We start from the raw sequence: 20,343 nt of genomic DNA on the forward strand, positions 1-20,343 counted from the left end.
TGTGGCAAACATTGTGTTATTTCTGTGGGTTTTTTTAAGTATGCTGTAAATTGTGCTGTTTTAGTTATGCCAATGTGTGAGTAAGGATAGTAAGTATATTTTTATGTTACACGGTGCTTAAGTTTCTATATGAGCCCCAGCCTGGTGGAATTTTCTGTTCACCTATTTTTGGATACAGTTTATCTGGCCACACTGATACATGCTACTGTAACCTCAAGAGATTTGTGCAATGTGCTATACGTGGGGGCATCCTTGAAGACTACTGGAAAACTACAACTGGTCCAGAGTGCAGCAGCATGTCTGATGATGGGAGTCAGTTGGACTACTCATATTACAGAAATATTTAATCAATTGCATTAGTTAACAGTTTGGGGCATTCTTCATGGTAGATTTTGCTTTTGTTTTGCCATGGACTAAAGAAAAACACGATTTAAATGTTTTTTTCATGGCCGCGATTTATCCCCACCAATTATCTGTAGTTTTGGTTTTTCATGGGAACAAAGCACGCTGTATTTGACAACTGTTTGGTCTGTCCCTTTTGCAGGAGCCCTCCCCTTCCAACAGGCTCATTGTTTATGCCTGCCCCCAGCTCCGCCCCAACTCCGCCCAACAGAATACCTTGTGCGGTTCACCAGCCCCAGCGCAAAAAAACAAGCACCAGTCCCTCTGGTCTCCTCCATTTTTCTTCCACCCTTGCTCTGTTCTGCTTTGGGAACAGTCAGATTCCAAATTGGGGGGGGGGGGGAGGCAGCGCTTTCCTGAAAGCTTCCCTCTATTTTCTATAGGTGTGGAACCCATTGCCCTTTAATGATAGACAGGATTGGGGGGGGGGGGCAGGGAATCCATGTGCCCAGAGAAGTGTTTAGCTGAAAGTGGGAATGGGGGGTGGGGGGAGAGAAAAGAAGGCCCCTGGATTGCGCGCTGGCCATGATCCAGCCACATTGCATCGTGAAAGACAGGAGGGCTCCTAGCTTGCATGCCAGCCCCGATCCAGCCAGTGTGCATGGTGAGGGGGGGAGAGGAAAGGCCGCTGGATTGCGCGCTGGCCATGATCCAGCCCCATTGCATCGTGAAAGACAGGAGGGCTCCTAGCTTGCGTGCCAGCCCCGATCCAGCCAGTGTGCATGGTGAGGGGGGGAGAGGAAAGGCCGCTGGTTTGCGCACTGGCCATGATCCGGCCACATTGCATCGTGAAAGACAGGAGGGCTCCTAGCTTGCGTGCCAGCCCCGATCCAGCCAGTGTGCATGGCGAGGGGGGGAGAGGAAAGAAGGCCCCTGGATTGCGCGCTGGCCATGATCCGGCCACATTGCATCGTGAGAGACAGGAGGGCTCCTAGCTTGCATGCCAGCCCCGATCCAGCCAGTGTGCATGGCGATGGGGGGAGAGGAAAGGCCCCTGGATTGCGCGCTGGCCATGACCCGGCCATATTTCATCGTGAGAGACAGGAGGGCTCCTAGCTTGCGTGCCAGCCCCAATCCAGCCAGTGTGCATGGCGAGGTGGGGAGAGGAAAGAAGGCCCCTGGATTGCGCACTGGCCATGATCCGGCCACAGTGCATCGTGAGAGACAGAAGGGCTCCTAGCTTGCGTGCCAGCCCCGATCCAGCCAGTGTGCATGGCGAGGGGGGGAGAGGAAAGAAGGCCCCTGGATTGCGCACTGGCCATGATCCGGCCACAGTGCATCGAGAGAGAGGAGGGAGATAAGAGGAGGCTGGCCGCCCCTCTTCAGAAAAGTGATGGGAGGGAGTTTTGACTTGGGTTTTCCGCTCTCAGGATGCACATTTTCCCCATTTGATTTCTCAAAAATCCCCCCTCCCCTTTGGGGCAGAAGGGCCAACAGCTCCTTCTCTTGAAGATCCCCCCCACTGCCTTAGACTGAGCTGCCACCACCACCACCCCCAGCGCGCGAGGAGCACATGGTGTGGCCCCGCCAGTCTCCCCCTGGAGCCGTCCGTCCAACGTCCCCCTGGGCTTGGAGGTGTGGGCCCAGCTCCAAGACCCATCCTGGGCGAGGGGCGGGGAAGGCGTGCGGGGACGGAGGGAGAGAAGTGCCAGGATTCTAGGCAGGCAGGCAGGCAAAGGGGCGGTATTCTTGTCCGAGCGCAAAACTCCCCCAGCCAATCACCGTTCTTGGGGGAGGAGAAAGGAGACGTCCCTGGGAGCAAAGCAAACATTTTTTCATGGGCATCCGCGCAAGAAAACATGTGTTCACAGGAAAGATCGTTTCAAAAGTGGTTTGAATTGCCTCTCTTTTAACCCGGCTTATTTTGCTAAGGAGGGGAAACCACGGATCTGCAGTGAATAACCAAAATTTGACTCCGATGCAAATCAGCATCGAAACAGCAGCAAATGTCCGTGAAGAATACCCCTTTGTTTCCACCCTGAATCCAGGGTGCTGGTTTTGACCTTTAAACCCCTTTATGGTCCAGGACTTGCATATTTGATCAGCTGCCTCTCCCTATATGAGTCTGGATGGACTTTAGGCTTCACCTATGAAGGCCTGCTAAATAAATAGTACTGTATTTTGTGTATGATCCTGTACGTTCTTCTTCTTATGTTGCACATATTGTCCGTGGCCTAAGACTGGTCCACAAAGCAGAATAATCAGAATGAGGCAAGCATTGTCCTGCCTGTTGCGGTGACAAAGGTTCCATTTCGTGTTCACTTTAGATGAAATAATCATTATGAGATCATTTTGCCTTATCTGTTTAATGTTCAACGCTCCGTATGAATGATCTCTACATGGCACCAGTTAGTATTTACCACCTTGGTGGAAAATAGTGACAACTAACAGGCTCCCTGATGTGATAAACATTGGCTGTCACCATTTGGGGGACACATTCATAAAACAATATTCACCATATGAAACTAATGAGGTAGAGATTTATCTTCTAATGTGTTTATCACATTGGAGGTTAATGATGTAATTGAGCCAAAGATGAATTAAATCCAGCTACCTTATTTTGAAGATCAGTTTGTGGAGAAACTTGTTGATGTGTGTATGCGTGTGGGGGCTAACACTGAACTACAGATTTTATCAAGAGTGTCCATGATAACTATGATTTTCTAACAAAATATACTCTTGTCATTCAAATGTTATCAACATTTTCACTGTAAACTGGGGAAGAGAATTTTTTAAGTCCCTCATGTTTAGCTGATATATTATAATTGGATTGTATGCTAGCACCAAGATATTAATTGTCTTTCTTAAAGAGTACATTCTTTTATTTGCAATACTTTTAAAACATACATAAGCACAGTTCAGTTAAAACTGTTTCTATGTGATAAAGGAAATTGTGTGGAAATCATACATTAAGTACAATTATATTTTACAATATCAAAGCCCTTTGAAGCAATAATTTGCGGTCTCTTTTTCCCTGTGTTTTTTCTGCAGAGCATCACAGGATTGCTTCTCTCGATGAGAGGAGCTGGATGCTGGGGAACATCAATCAAACTGGCTATTTTAGGGTTAATTATGATGTTAGAAATTGGAAAATGTTAATTGACCAACTAATGAGGAACCATAAGGTAAGCTGAAGTCATCACATTGTCTGACATTTGTTGAACTATCTGCTGTTCTTATCAACTTAAATTGTTCCATTTTTCTCCTTGGCCCACATAGGTAATCTCTGTCAGTAATCGTGCAGGTTTGATCGATGATGCGTTCAATTTAGCCAGGTATGTTTTTCTGTAGACAATCTAGTCTAAGACACATTTCTGCAGCATTCATATGTTTGCTTACATTGTGTCTTTGTCCACACTTTGTGTAAACTATATTAAAATCCATCTTGCGTTTTCTTTCTCTGATGAGGAGCATGAACACTGTCTGCAGCACGTTCTCTGTTCTTGTCAATAAAAGTTATAGGGTATTTCTGAGTGTAGACGCTTGATTAATTTTCCTTTAAAGTCAGTTTAGTACTTTGGAGGTTAACTATCTGTTCCCATTTTAGTAACGAACAGTATTTCTTATCAAATTATTCCTCAGTAGTATATTGTTTATTTCAAGCTTTAGAAACATTTTCAGTTGTTGACATATTTGATATTGTTCTGCAACATATCAAAAGCAGAATTGTTTGTGTTTGTGTCTGTGCACGTTGCACATATTAGTATACAAAGTAAAAAATTGAGGAACTGTAGAATAATTTTAGAAGGTGGTGCATTATTATTTGTGAAACTTGGTGGCTACTAAAATATTGGTGTCATGCACTCAACTAGCTTCATAATCTGCTCCATGGGCACTTGAAAACTTCTTAATCCCAAGGGAAAAAGGTAAAAGGGGAAAGGAAATAATGCACTGTACATACCCTCAAAGGCAAGGAAGGGTAGAGATTGGAGCAGATGCGCCATTAACTAGAAAGGCCTTGAGAAGGAGGCAGGTAAACAGCTTTTTTTAAAGCTTGTTTTTAGATCTACCACTCCAGCATTGAAGAAGAAGAGTTGGTTTTATACCCCACTTTTCTCTACCTTTAAGGAGTCTCAAAGCAGCTTAGAATCACTTTTCCTTCCCTTCCCCTCCCCACAACAGACACCTTGTGAGGTAGGTGGGGCTGAGTGAATTCTGAGAGAGCTGTGACTAGCTCAAGTTCACCCAGCTGGCTTCATGTGGAGGAGTGGAGAATCAAACCCGGTTCTCCAGATTAGAGTCTGCCACTCTTAACCACCACACCATGCTGGCTCTCCAGCACTTCCAGATTTTCTGCTCTATCACAGCATCATGTTCTCCTACCTTTCTCTGGATCCCAGTCCTTATCTCTTCATCCCAGGCCTCAGAGCCACCTGCTTGCCGCTCCCCCCCCCCATACACACATACTTTTCCAGTGAACTCTGATCCCTTCTGTGTCACATTTGGTTTACAGTTGTCTTCAAGGCAGTTTACAGATTACAATTTTAAACAGTACAGTTCAGAACATGCGGATTGAAACCTCCAATAAACTCTTCCCCCACATGAAATACCTGTAGTCTATACACCATTAAGGGAAGATGACTGGGGAAGGCACTGGCAAACCACCCCCGCAAACAAAGTCTGCCTTGGAAATGTCGGGATGTGACGTCACCCCATGGGTCAGGAATGACCCAGTGCTTGCACAGGGGACCTTTACCTTTACCTTTACCTTTTTTATACACCATTAAAAGCCCTGGTAAATAAAATTCAGTGCTGCCTGAAGATTTCTAGCAAGAGGACTCCCCTCACCACTTCCAGGTTAAATGTCTTTAATTTCCATTTAAAATTCAGCGTGTAGTCAGAGGGAATACAGGGACTGTGGTTGCTCACATTTTGGAGAAATGTTGCTCTAAGCAACTCAGTTCTGTGTAAAAATGCTTCCATAATCTATAGTATTCAAACAGCCCTTTTTGGTGCGGAGTGCTATGTGAGGAGTTTTTGTAGAGATGCCCCCAACATAAACATAATGGTAGATGTAAAATATGTTCATTCATTGTTGGCACTGTGGGTGTACCTCAAGACAGATGATGTTAACTTGATTTTTGTTTTGAGGCATCTAAGACACATGTATCACAAAAAATCTTACTAATTAAATAAAAAAGTATCTTTGACTGATACCCTGGGAAATCATTGAACATGGGACAAACAAAGATGCTATTCATTAGATATTTGTATGATGAATAGTAGACATTGGATTACATCAAACATTTTGTTTGTAATTCAGCACAAAATCAGGCAGATTTGAGACAGTACTGCACTGTGGTCCTTGTGACATGTGGAACTTTATACAAGATCAAATATGAAAGATACTTCTAATGTCACAAGGACCACAGTGCAGTACTAGATTTTACCGAGTTTCTTTTTTATGTATCGAGAATTTAATTAGGATTCTTGTTTTATTTTTGCTTTATTATTTACATCCTACTTTTATCCCTAATAGGAATCCAAAGCAACTTATAACATTGTTCTCCCCTCCTTCATTTTTTATATATTTTAAATGTGTTTCTTTTCCTGCAAGAGTGCAGAATCCTCTTGAGGAATAAACCTTTTTGTGCCAAAACATTTTGATTAATTTATTACCTTATTATTGTGCATTAGCCAGGGTTTTTAGTGGCATAATTCTGCGCTAGTGCGAAGGGTGCAGTCAGGGCTTCAGAAGCAGACTCAGCCCTGTACAACCTACCACATGCCTCTGACATCACCCAGTTCTGCACTAGCATAATGTTGTGCTGACATGGGCTTGCTGCCTCCATTTCTCTGATTTATGCCAGCATAGGGTTTAACAACCATTGGGCCCTTAGTAGCATACAGTAGCACCTTTTTGTGAATATTAATAGAGATCCAGTCAGAGATCTAGTTTGATCCCTTCGCACCATCCCAGGGCAAGAAAGGGAGCAAAGGTGAGGAAGGAGCAAACCAAATTTACACCAGACTGGGAGAAAACAGTCGAAGGAGCAATGGTACAGCATGGGGGCAGATACAGCATCGGGTGACCCACCTGCCACCCACTGAACCCTGTCCCCCAGCCAGCCTGCTGGGGGGCACAGAGTGCAAACCTGGGGCCCCACATGGGCACAAACCTGGGGCCCTACATGGGCACAAGCATGTTTCCCTAGCCACCTGGTGGTGATAGCCATCCGGCAGCCCTGGAGCAGGCCATGCTACTGAGTGGCTCCACCCCCCAGACCCCTTAAGGGAGTGTCCAGAATGGGATAGGTGAGCATGCAGGCACAGCCTCCCACCCAAAGGGATCTGTCCCAGTGCCCAAACCACCAACCAGAGCTGTGACAAAGGCAGATAAACAATTGACAATGTGAGCAGAACCCAATTCATAACAAAACTTAACACAAAGGAAGAATGGATGGGAGAGTCAGAAATGACTGAGGGGGTTAGTGATGCAGCGGCCCAGCCAAATGGGAAAGGGGCATGGGCCAGCCTACTGCTACAAGTTCCAATTTTCCTGGAACTCCGGCTTCCCCTTTCGGACAGCCTGCTGGAGAAGTAACTTGACCGACCAGGCTGCACAAGGACCCCCAACCCACCCACCCTGGCTCCATGCTACCAACTTAGAGCCACCAGGGCAGCCTTCCTCAGCTTGCACCTGGCCCCATGGCTGCAAACTCACCCCCATGGGTAAGTCTGGGGCTGTTGTTTTCCATTATCCTGTCCAATGTGGTTCAAGAAGGTGTATGTATGTTTTAGTCATGTGCATCTTTCCCACCCAGTTATTACTTTGTCTCTCTTGCCTACCAGAGCAGACCAGAGTTTAGTTTCTAACAGTTTTGCCTCTGATTTGGCAAATTGCTGAATAGACTTTTAGGTAGGAATGTAAAGAACAAGGCATGAATAAGCAATATTTCCCAGGATTGCTTATAGGTTCTTAGAGATAAGTTGTAGAAATTTTAGTTCAGAACTACAGCAATAATTTGAGAAGTAATGCCACTTGATTTGTTGTATTTGTCCTACAGGAGGTTACACATACATGCCTGTGTCACTGTCAATATGAGCAAAAAGCTACTGAATTTATTTCACATTTTGCAGATTACACAATGTAAATCAATGTAATCAGTAAAAAGCAATGTAAATGGATTAGAAATCATAGAAATTTAAACAGAGCCGTAGTCTGAACAAAGCATAGGTATTACATGTTGATTCAGAATATGGTATTACATCAATAGAAACACAGTGCATTTTGCTGGGCCAATCTGTTACAATGTGGCCCGATTTCTTTTATAAAAATGCCCTCCTGAACAATTCTGTTTTACATTGTAAAATTCCAGAAACATGGGAGCCTTCCTGATTTCCCCAGGCAGGTCATTTCACAGGGTGGAGGCCACTACAGAGAAGGCACATGTATGGGCAGTTATTGATCTTGCCTATCTGCAGGGTGTCACCCGCAGAAGGCCCTGCTCAGATGAGTGAATTTGTCACAGCAGGACACAGGTGGGGAGACAGTCTTGCATAGATGAGGGTCCAAGTCCATGAAGAGCTTTGTATGGGACAGGCAATACCTTGTGTTGAGCTCGGTAATTGATGGGCAGCCAATGGAGTGACTGAAGAATGGTTGTGATATGCATGCTCCATCTAGCTCCTGATAACAAGTGTGATGCACCATTCTACATCAACTGTAGTCTCCAAGTAGGTTTTTAGATGAGACCTATATAGAGAGTATTACAGTTGTCTAATCTCAATGTCACTGTGGCCAGATCAGCTGAGCTAAATTAAGTTGGTAAAAAGCATTTTTTGAGCTGATTTAACTTGCTTGCCCTGACCTGGATAGGATAGCTCAGGCTAGCCTGATCTTATCAGATCTCAAAAAGCTAAGCTGGGCCATGTCCGCACTTACCATTTGCAGCTCCGCCTGCGGGCTTTCCTTGCATGTTCCCACTTCATCTCACCTGAAGGATTCCGAGGACGTCTCCAGAACACAATTCCTCCACGTTAAGCGCATCCGCTTATTAGTCGAATTAAAAAAATAAAACGTCTTCCACCTCCCGAGCCTTAAAGTGGGAACATGCAATGAGTATTAAACCCACTTCCTGCTGCCAGCCCACTTCCTGCTGCCAGCCAATCCCCGCACTCCCCCCGCCTCCCTTAGTAACTCTGACCAATCGCTGTCCTTGCTTGGATGCCGACTGGGCACGCTTGGGAGCGTGCCGGTCTGGGGATTATCAAATGCAGCGGAGAAAGGAGGCGCGGTGGGAACAGGAATTTAAAGGCGTTTTAGATACTTGCGTACTGGATGCGTGTAACTTGCGAGGTAAGTGGCTAGTGCGTTCATGGGCCAGGTTAGGCCCTGGTTAGTATTTGGATGGGAAACCACCACGGAGGTCGAGGGTAGCAACACAGAGACAGGCAATGTTAAACCACCTCTGAATGTCTCTTGCCTTGAAAACACCACAAGGTCACCATAAGTCAGCTGTGACTTGATGGCAAAATTTTTTAACTTGCTTCTCCAGCAGTATGAACCTAGGCTCTTAACCAAGGGTCAGCTCAACCCCATCAAAGTGGGAAAGTGGGAAACATGATGAGCCAGTTTGGTGTAGTGGTTAAGAGTGGCAGACTCTAATCTGGATTACCAGGTTTGATTCCCCACTCCGCCACTTGAAGTCTGTTGAGTTACCTTGGACTAGTCACAGTTCTCTCCAAACTCTCTCAGCCCCACCTACCACACAAGGTGTCTGTTGTGGGGAGGGGAAGGGAAGGTGATTGTAATCCAGTTTGAGACTCCTTAAGGTAGAGAAAATTGGGGTATTAAAAACCAACTCTCCTCCTCCTCAGGCTTCCCATCTTGTCTGGGTTCACTTTCAATTTGTTCACTTCTAGTTGTTTCACCACAACAGTCAGTCAGTGGCTGAAGATCTCTACTGAATAGAGAGATGCAGAGCTAAGTGTTTATTGATGACATCCAGTTCCAAAGCTATGAATGATTTCTCATGATATTTTCATTACACAGTGGTTGAATAAAATGGGGGATAAGATTTTGCCCTGTGGAACCCCACAGGAAAACTCCCACACTGAAGATAACTGGTTTCCAACAACAACACTTTGAGTCTAATCTGTGAGGAATGATTGGAAGCAGGCCAAGACACATCACCTGATACCTAGCTCGCTTATATTTGTTCAGAAAGCTTTCAGCATTTTAAAAATGATCATTCATTATTACATGCTTATTGGTAAATACTGCTTCATTATGAGACTTGACCAGTCCAGTACTAATTTAGGAAATGGGAAACTGACTTCTTCGATTCAGGTGCAACATACTCTATTCTTCTGGATCATTAATCATGGTAACCGAACATTAATTCTTTATTTGTGGGTAAACAACATACAACTCCTAAAATGCTCTTTGTTTTTACGAAATGCTGTTTCCCTGACTTCTCTGTTTTGGGAGCATCTGTGTAGCAAAATTAAAGTGTGAATTTGTAGTCATCTTTATCACACTAATCCTTCCCCAGAGATCCAGATTAATTCATTACAACATCCAAAGTCTTCAAGCATATTCAAGATAATTGGATCCATATTATCCTTAATGATGTTTTTAAAACCCCTGTTCAAACTAATGGCCAGAAAAGTCAGGTTTTTTCGACCAATTTAAACATCAGAGATTAGAGCAATAGGCACGATTCCCATCCAAACATTCAAATCTTTCCAAATATCACCTCTCACATGCAGTTGTTGATACAGTTCTCTTTGGTTCATTCACAAGTAGTAATACGGTGGCTGCCTAAATCCACATTTTATGATTCACCAAGACCACAGCCATCTAATTCGTGCAGGAACATTTAATTTAGTGAGATTACTCTGAACTAAACATTTTGAGGATTAAAGGTTTTTGTTGCTGCTGCTGCTGCTGCTGTTGCGATAGTCAGGGCAGTTGCTCATCAAGAGTTTCATTAGAAAAGCTAGCACCATTATGAAGATAGGGCAAAGGTAAATGTAACTGATGAAGGCTTCCTTAAAAAATACCTTTCTATCAAAGAAATGAAATTAATCTTGGACTGTGAGTTCAGTGCAAAATTAAACAGTAGAAATACACAGCATTATTCCTGTTAATCTGGATAGTGTAATGTTTGAGAAATGGCCAGTGTACTGAGGAGAAGGATCACAAATCAAATGGGTACATAACCATAGGTAATATCAAGCATGTCAAGTATATACAAATATTTGAATTTAAAAAGGCTGGATGAATGTGATATAAAGCTGACATTATAGATTCAGATTTCCATTGTGCACTGCATGTTTGGTTCATCGTAATAATGCTACAGTATTTAAGTGCTGCTTCCTACAGGGGTCTCTGGCTGATTTTTAGCCATAAACTTTGTAGAAGATGCCTGTATCAGGAGTGCTAGTTGTTGGAATTGATGGATAGAGGCATTTCTGTATAATGTTTAAGATTCCAATCAGTGGTTTACTCTATGTTTGACAATACAGTAAACATGAAAAGCCTTGACCTTACACCTTCCTAGGGACAAGTACTTCAGATTTCTATCTGTAGTTGTGAATATAAGAAGCCAAACATTCTGACCCTGCTAACACATCTTATTTTTGGTTTGTTGTACAGCAAAGGCATGAAATGAGTGTTGTGTATACTACAGAGGCATTTCTACAGATACAGCATCTTTGCTTATTGAAATAACCCAAATAGATCAGTAATGGTACTTTTTTTAAAGCAAAAAATAAAGGCCCATACAATTTTTTTAAAAAAATCTTTAAACTGTTATCGAGATATTTATTTTTAAAGCTATTTCTATCCCAGTTTTCTCCCCAATTCGTTACAACTCCTTTGTTTACAGCAAATGTGTTAATGTTTTAGAGTTGAGCTTCTGGCTACCTGTCTTGTAAGACATGAATGTCCAAAGATAACCATAATGGGTAGCTAAAGAAGCAACTTGGCAACATATTGCTTGCTGTTGCCTAAGATCTCACTCTTCTTAATAATTTTCACCACCATTGCAATGATTACCTATTATAAAGGACTGAAGACACTAGTTTATGACTTCTTAGCGAAATAGCTTCTTAGTCCTTTTTTTATGACATACCAATACAGAGTTTGCAGTTACATATAAAATTCACCTTTATACTTACCCTGACTTATCTTTTATTTTCCAACGTGAAATCACAGAAATGAAAATCAGAACTAAGTTCACTGAATGTTATATAATTAACCTTGGATCCTATGCAGTGCTAGCAGAGCTGCATTGCATTAATGGTAAATTTCTAACCTCCCTTCTGCTACAGTCATCGGTGCCCCTTGAAATTGTAGCAGAAGAAGAGTTGGTTTTTCTATGCTAACTTTCCCTACCACTTAAGGAAGAATCAATCTGGCTTACAATCACCTTCCCTTCCCCTCCCCACAACAGACACCCTGTGAGGTAGGTGGGGCTGAGAGAGCTCTAAGAGAACTGTGACTAGCCCAAGGTCACCCAGCTGGCTTCATGTGTAGGAGTGGGGAAATAAATCCGGATCACCAGATTAGCCTCCACCACTCATTTGGAGGAGTGGGGAATCAAACCCTGTTCTCCAGATCAGAGTCCACCACTCCAAACCACCACTCTTAACCACTACACCACGCTGGCTGTGGTTGTAGCCCTGTGGATCAGTGGACTTCCTCTCCAGGAACACCAGGATGTACAAAGTGGGGAGTTTCCAGTGAGAGGAGGGAAATAAATGAAAATCCCCCTCTCCCTCTTCTGCCAGTGGAGATGCCTACTGCAAATGGAAAGGGTACTTGGGATCCAAGCCTAAAAGTTCATTTTATAAACAATTCAAAACTTGTACGGAGGCCAAGCCACTGAAATAAAATAATCTTTGCTGTAGATCAGCATGGAAAGGTATGAGCTCACTGTCACCACCACCACCACCCCCTTCCCCATTTCAGTATTATCTAAACTGTAATAAGCTAGTCACGTTCTATAAATTCCATATGAAACAGATGATGCAGAGTGGTTTTTAGAGCCATCGCAACTAAATCACCTCATTTCCATTGCTTCAACATTGCCAGCCATTTTGTGGGCAGCTTGGGTTTTCTAATTTTGATTTAAGCACAGCTCAGAATGGCTCTGGTGGGCGGTGGGCTTGTGGATTTATGTTACGCTTGTATGTGGGACTCTCAGTGCTCTACAGAAACCCTGTCGTTTTTGTGACATAGTCTCTTTGACTGGTTTTGGATTTATGAAGGAAATAATTCAGAATGGAGTAATAATTTTCCCTTGCCAATTACACTACCATTTGGTACTTTGTCCCTAAGGGGGAAATGAATGTGTTGGGATCTGTCTCTGAGTTCAGTTGCTCAATGTAAGGGAACAAACCAAGGTCAGAATGTAGTTACGCAAGAGACAAAAATATCTCCTTCCACCTTCCATTGAGCTGACTCAATGAAAACCCTCCTAATAAAAAAAAAAACCTGTATTCGGTCATTTAAATATTAAATTCTGTCACAACTATTTTGGAATGCGGTAAGTCATGTTGTATTATAGTTTATGAGTTACTTTAAGTCGTCTAACTGATAGTTTGATTTTTAAAAATGTGAAGACTGCTTTCTTTCTTCTCTAAGAGTCACAGTGCTTCTCCAATTACTGATATTTCTCCTGTTAGTTAGTGACTTCTAAATAATAAATATCAAATTATTTGGAACCTTACAGGGACTGAACTTTGGTTAGGATTTGATGAGCTTGAAGTTCATTTTACATGCTCCAGCAATCTTTCTACACCAGGAGTCCCCAACCTTTTTGAGCCTATGGGTACCTTTGGAATTCTGACACAGCATGGTGGGCACAGCTCCGGAAAGGCTGCCACAAAATGGTTGCTGCAGGAGGCAGAGCCAGCCACAAATAGTTGCCATATTTTTACTTCAGTAATACAGTGAAGATTCCTGTGCTGTGGTGGCAGCTGCTGCCAAAGAAATGTTTTAAAAAATCTACACAGCCAATCAGATCTCCAGTAGCCATTCAGTACCCTTGCTGGACCAAGCCCTGCTTGGTCCTACCCACTTCCTAAAAACACTCGGCTGGTGCCAGAAAAGGTGTTCATGGTCCAAATTTATTCAGATCCCCCTGCCCAAGACCTTGTTTTTTCAGCAGTGAGAGCTGTTGGGACTTAAGACTGCCTGAACACCATGTCCCCACTGTGAAATACTTACTTTTCTTTAGTGGTTTAAATTACCTGAGCATCAAACCTAATCTTTTAACCCTAATCCCAGATTTTAGAGGAGGAAACAGCAGGGGTTTATTTTATTTATTTATTTATTAGATTCATATCCCGCCCCTCCCTGACCAAGTTCAGGCACAGGGCAGCTCACATGCTGCACAATAACAGGAATAAATCACATTCAATCCATTTAAACCAGGTGGCTCTAGGAAGTCCACAAACAAGATGACTGCAGCAGCATTATCCTTGCCTGTGTTCCAACGCAACTCTGTTAAAACTTTAGTACAATCTAAAAGTTTGACAGTGGTTGCTTGCTGGTGAGTGCATATCTTCCCTGGTGTCATTAGTATATTTTTCCGAATAATAATTAACTGTACCTTTCTTGGTTGTACAGAGCTGGCTATTTGCCTCAGCATATTCCACTGGAGATTATAAGATACCTATCTAAGGAAAAGGAATTTCTGCCTTGGCATGCTGCCAGCCAAGCTCTTTATCCTCTAGATAAATTGCTGGACCGTACTGAAAACTACAACATCTTCAATGTAAGGATTTTTTTCTCTTTCCTGTTGTTACCAGTAAGATCCTTTAACTAGCCAAGGGCCTTTCTATGTGATCAAAGAATGTCCTGAATGCAGTATGGCATTTGTGCAATATTCCACAAGTACATGTTCAATTATAATATTGGCTCAGTTCAGACACAGCATGAAATCATGTCTTATTTTATTTATGGCTAGTTAGTGAAACCGGGATTGGGCCCATACATGACCAGTGAATTGTGGCTTGTCTGAAGTTTCCGGCTTCAGCACTGTTTTTTACCCCTGCTTTCACATCGGAGACCCAGATGCTCTCCCATCCCGCTTGTAGCACACAGCCGATAAAGCCTTGCAACAACACCAACCAACTTACTATTGGTTGAAGGCAACATGAAGGTGTGGAATCTTCACCTCTGAGCCATGATGATCACCTTTCTCAGAAACTAGTGAAGAAAGCTACCAGGCTTCCATATTAACTCTTTCCTTAAAAAAATGAGGAAAACCTCCTGCTAACTATTTCAGTGAACCACCCAAACACAGACGACAGCCAAATACATCCACCCATGAATTCTGTCTGTGGTCCATGCCATACATGACTCATGTATGAGGTACTGTGTCTCTCTCTCCCAATGTATGGCCTGGCAGATTTTTGACTCTTTGCCAAGCCGATACCAGAGTGTTCAGGAGCCCCAAACCTAGAAAAACCTAGATGAGCCTGCACACCCCACTGAGACCGATGAAGTACATTAAATAATTTTATGACCAAAGAAAGCAAGTACCAAGCTGTGGGCATCTTGGCCATCTTCTGGTCACTAGGGGTGTGGAGGGGGGAGGTAGTTGTGAATTTCCTGCATTGTGCAGGGGGTTGGACTTGATGGCCCTGGTGGTCCCTTCCAACTCTATGATTCTATGATTCTAAGAGTTGTGAATATTATAGGCGGGTTATAAAAGGGGGACTTCAATGCAGGAAATACTGAGATAGGGAGTTTGCTTTCCCTCCACACAGCCCCGCCCCTCCATCCAGTTTCTCTTGTAACAAATATAAATAGTGTACTTGCTTTCCCCCCCCCCCCCATAGGGATTCATGGAAAGAACTTGACATGCTCCTGTTTATTTAAGAGAGTGGCGGCTGAGCAGGGAGCCTGTTGAGAGGCTGGCTCAGAGCAAAGGACGGAAAAAGGCTTGGCGCTAGTGAGCTGGTTGCAGGCAAGAGCAGTTACATTTTTGAACCACTCTTGCCTGGTGACTGTGTAGGCGGGGCAGGCACAGAGCATCAGTGTAAAACAGTAAACCAGGATTAAGCCAGGATACTTCATAAATTAATACTGTGAAATAATAGTTAATATTGTGGTTAATCTGTCAGCTTCATAACCTGACTCAATTTTGTGTTTGAAGTACCCAAGTTAGTGTGGTGGCTTGGGTTTGGATGTGCAATTAATATGCTTAATGTAATTAAGCCATTATTTCACATTATGGGTTTCCTGTTATGGGACTATTTTTAAAATATCCATCCTTCTTATGTCACTAAATTATCCAGTGGGAGTCATAGGCCTTTTATGCATGGGCTGTTTTCGCTGGATATGCTGCTCTCTCAATGCACAGTATTTGGGTTGAATTTTCAAATCACTCTGCACAGGGGCTTTTCCCCTGAAGGAATTCCAGGAGTATTTGGGATCACTTGAAGTAAATTTCTGCATGCACCAGTGAAAATGTGGAGTGTCTAAGGGGGAGCGGTCAACGATGGTCAACAATGTCATCATTACGCAGTTTGTCAGTCCCCCCTTTTTAAATCACATATATGCCCTAACGATAATAGATCGCAAGCAACAGGAAAATACTGGCTTTTAATTGACTGTGGTGTTTTTTTCGAAAGACATCACCAGCCCCACAGTGGGATTCTTTCATTTTAACTGAGCCGATGATGAAGGGGAGCTCAGACAAAACCCTCCCCACAAAAATTGTTTCTGGTTATCTCAGTGCAGAGGACAGAAGAACACTCACATGGTCTTTTTTTTTACCATTTCATCATTTTATCGCTAGTGTTGCAGTCACACACACACACACTCAAAGATGGGTGGGGGGATAAGCAGAACAGGACAGGTTAAATAGAGACTGGAGAAATAAGCAGCCACTGGTGACCTCCCCCCCCCCACATCTTCTGCCGTGAGAAAGTCAACCAGAGGAGCACTTGAGAGTGGCTCCCAGTCTCCGAAAGAAATCTTGCCTGGTTGGGATCAGTGGATGGGGAGAGAGCCAGCAGGAGGAAACCAATAGGATCTCCCTGGTGTGGGACAAAATGAATCCCTTTGCCCCACTGCTCCAGGGGCAACAGAACCTTTCCTTGGGCTCGCAAAGCCAATTGGCCCTGGCCCCTGAAAGGGTTGGCCATGAGGGGGGATCCCTCCCAAGCAGTACCTAAAAGAGCCCCCTCCCCCACTTGCCTCCTGACTTTTTTGTTTTTCCTGCCTGAGTTTCAGCTTCCCATCAGCAAAACTCCCCTTTCCCCAACATAACAGATACAAGGAAGGAGATAAAGAGGAAAGAGAAGAGAAGGGGGAGGCAGCTATGGAAGGAAAGAAAGAAGGTGATGGAAGAGAGGAAGGAAGCAAGGACAGGATGTGTGGCAGACAGGTTGGGCAGGAGTTCAGTCAGCACATAGGTCATTTGTGATTATTCCAATATCCAATCGCTAGTCCTGCACTCACAAACAAACAAAAATTAAAATGGGCTGGGGGGGGAGCAGTTGAAGAGGACATTAAATGGAGACTGGAGAAATTAGCAGCCTCATAGGTCATTTGACTATAGGGCTGTTGAAAAAAAAATTCGGTATAGTTCGGCTTCGGCAAAATTCGGCCCATTTTTATTCGGGCCGTGCCAAAGTCCGAACTCCCCCGCTCCGGATCCCCAAAATGCGGTGGGGATCCAGAGTTCAGGGGAAAATTCGCCCCCCCGCACGCCTTCAGGGGGATTCCCTGAAGGCGCGCGGGGGGGGGGGGGCTTTAAACAGATCTGCGCCTCCCAGCTGGGAGGCGCAGATCTGTTTAAAGGGCCCCCCAACAAGCCCCTCTGCGCTGTATTCGCAGGCAGCGCAGAGGGTTTCCAGGCCCCCCCAGCCCTGCCGGGACTCCCGGCAAGGCTGGCCAGGGGTTGTCAAGCCCCTCTGCTCTCTCTGCGCGAGGGGCCCTTTAAACAGATCTGCGCCTCCCAGCTGGGAGGCGCAGACATGTTTAAAGGGCCCCCTCCCCGCGCCTTCATGGAAGCCCCGTGAAGGCGTGGGGGGTCCCCGAATCTGCTGAATTTATTCGCCAAACCCCCGAAGTCGGCAAATTCGGCTCCCCCGTTTCCCGCCTTTTTTGAGTTCAATTCGTCCGAACCGAAAAACAGCCAAATCGGGGAAAATTCGGCTGTTTTTCGGTTCGGCCCGAACCAAATCAACAGCTCTATTTGACTATTCTAGCATTCTCCTGTAAGCAAAAAAAAAGATGGCTTTGAGGGGAGGTTTGGATGAGGGAGGAAAGTCAAGTGAGAGAGAGAAGTGGGGGGGAGAAGCAAGAATGGGCATGGGGAAAAACCCCATTGACAAGTATGCACAGGACCAGCTTTCAATTTGAGATTGAGGCAGATATTAAATTCAGGGTAAAACAGCATACACAAAACATGTGGAAAACGTGAGGGGAGAGCGAGGCAACTTCTACAGGTCGGAAAATACTTGCATAATGAAAACAAAGTCCCAAAGTAGCTGGTGTTTGACAGCGATGGAAACAACCTATGCATAAAAGGCCAACATCATTCCCCACAGAATTATTACAGCTGTTTGGAGAAAGAATTGCCCTTTCCCACATGGAGAGGGATACAGTTTCAGATAACACATACAGCAGACTAAGAACAAGAAATGAAAAAAATGTGCATTTCTTATACAGAATACTGATTCTGTGGAGACACTATATAGAAATTTACTTTGGGCATGATGGATATTCACTTTTAAGTGTCACTGATTTTAGTGGAAAATTTAAGTGCATTCTTAAATCTTTTCACTGAAAAGAAACAGACCTATGCCGGCTTACCTGGGAGTGAATTCCAATGAATGAAGTAGGACTTACTTCTGAGTAAACAGGCAGAGGGTTGCAGTGCTAAGTGCACTGTTAACTTTAGCTGATTTGTAACCTTTAGTTTGGGGATTTTCTTTGTGGTCATTATAACCTTTGACTTGAATATCACCATCTGATGTATGTTTCCTTCCTTGTTATATATCCATTCTGCATTTAGCCTGCCAGCAACAAAATGGAAATTTTAGTAAATGTATAGTAGAAGTAATGCTGGGTGGTTCTTTATCACTTTTGCTTGTCCCCAAGATCTCATGCAACAGCTTACAACAATAACCTTAATTTTTAGTCTCCAGAATAACTTAACTGCTAAAGAAAGGTACCCTATGTATTACTTTTCCTCCTGTCATAACATGCAGCTGAATATGTTACAGTGTAAATGGAAGTTATCCATTCTTATATTGTGCTAATATAATCTGAAAATACATTTTAAGGTTGCATTTATGTTTCTTTTAAAAAAAACAGGAAAATATGGCAGCAAGAAAATTATGATATGCCTGTAGTGACAGAGACATACAATTTAGCTTGGTACAGAAAGTAAAGGTACCAGTTGTGTACAGGTCTAAAGTAGAGAGCTTGTTACCCTGCTTTTGCCTTTGCTTTTAAAAATGCCAACAACTAAAAGGACATGAAATACAGATCTCATTAAATTGTCCAGTCTTGGTATGCAGCTCACATTATTCAATATTATTACATCAATTGGCTGTGCCTGTGTAATGGTTTTGCCATATCTATGTATATAAAGACAGCCAAGCCTATCAATTTCATCTTTGTGTGTGGCCTAAATGTGTCACTTATAAATGTTTAATGATGGACATTACTCAAACATGCATTTTTAAGGTGAGACTAGCCTCGCCAAGGTAAATACTAACCTGTCGAAGAACCAGCATGTTATCATACCTGTGTCAAGTATGTTTTAAAGCAAAATCCAGCTAATGTTAAGCACTTTTAATCCCCATTTATTTCAGAGGGACCGTTAAATTCCTGCTTTACCTTCTCCTATTGAAACCAGTGGGATTTTAATGGTGCTAAACCCAAGGCTGTGCTCTTAAATTGAGTACAGATTTTAATTTAGATAATCATATATGCACATTGTATGCAAACTTTTCTGGACTCATCTGACATTTCTAGGGGAATGCATATTATGAGAAGCATGGTGCTGCTGGATCAAAACTTGAATGCCTACAATCCTGGTCAGAGTACAGTTAGATCTATTGTCTGCCCCTTCTCCTGCACTTTCCTACCTCTTTGCCAGTTTACTAGATTAGACAGAAAATGCAATCAATACACAAAGGTAGCTAGAGTTCATGTGAGGTATGATCTACAGCAAGGGTGTGCAGAAGCAAAAGTTGGAAACTGATTCAGGTAATTTCAGTTGGATTTAGTATATGTGTGGATTTTTGAGTTCTTCTTCCTCCCCATCTTAATAGAATGAAATTTTCAGAATTGTGGCCATCAGTAAAGGGATTCTCCATCTGCCCTTTCCAATATATTAGTCCCCGGATGTTTTCCCTCAGGTGTTATTCTCTTGTTATATTTGGAATAGCAAATGCTGAGTAGTGTATGCTTTATCTCCTCCTTCCCAAGACTAGAGATCTTTATTATTATGGGATACAAGCTGTTTCCTTTAGCCTATTAGGCATAGCTCCGGAGAACAACCTGGAGTTATGATTATATAGAATCAGAAAGTTTTCCTAAAGCCATGAGACATGCAGTGATAGACAGAAAGTGAAAACCATGTGCAGAAAAATCAATCCTGACAATCCTGTTTGGTAGGAACATGAGCTAACTGTTCCAGTTGAACAAGGACCCCGACTTGGGTTGGGAAGGGGGCAGGGTATAAATTGAATGAAGAAATAAATACATACTGACTACAGTTCTAAGCAGAGTTGATTTCAGTGGGCTTAGAAGAGTGCTTAGATTGTGCCTTACCAGTGCTTATGATTCATATGTGACATTCTTCCCTTGCAGCCACCCCAGCTGCCTGAGAAAATGAAATAAGACAGCAGGGAACAAAAATAATTATCAGATGAGACATTTTCCAACAACTACCAAATGTCAGAAATAACTCTGTTCATATTTGAGGCATTTATTTACAAATGGATGTTTGCAACCCT

General features: G+C 43.3%; 1 protein-coding gene across 1 annotated transcript in view; it reads left to right on the forward strand.

Annotated features, from left to right (window-relative positions):
* Positions 1-20,343, forward strand: part of TRHDE (thyrotropin releasing hormone degrading enzyme) — a 267,123-nt gene that overhangs the window by 233,709 nt on the left and 13,071 nt on the right. The window contains exons 11-13 of the mRNA XM_056846509.1: positions 3,394-3,527; positions 3,622-3,677; positions 13,985-14,132. Of these exons, the coding sequence (XP_056702487.1) occupies positions 3,394-3,527; positions 3,622-3,677; positions 13,985-14,132 (338 nt within the window). The remainder of the gene's footprint in view (positions 1-3,393; positions 3,528-3,621; positions 3,678-13,984; positions 14,133-20,343) is intronic.

Source organism: Euleptes europaea, chromosome 3 (genome assembly GCF_029931775.1).
Source record: "Euleptes europaea isolate rEulEur1 chromosome 3, rEulEur1.hap1, whole genome shotgun sequence".
In the NCBI taxonomy this organism is placed as follows: domain Eukaryota; kingdom Metazoa; phylum Chordata; class Lepidosauria; order Squamata; family Sphaerodactylidae; genus Euleptes; species Euleptes europaea.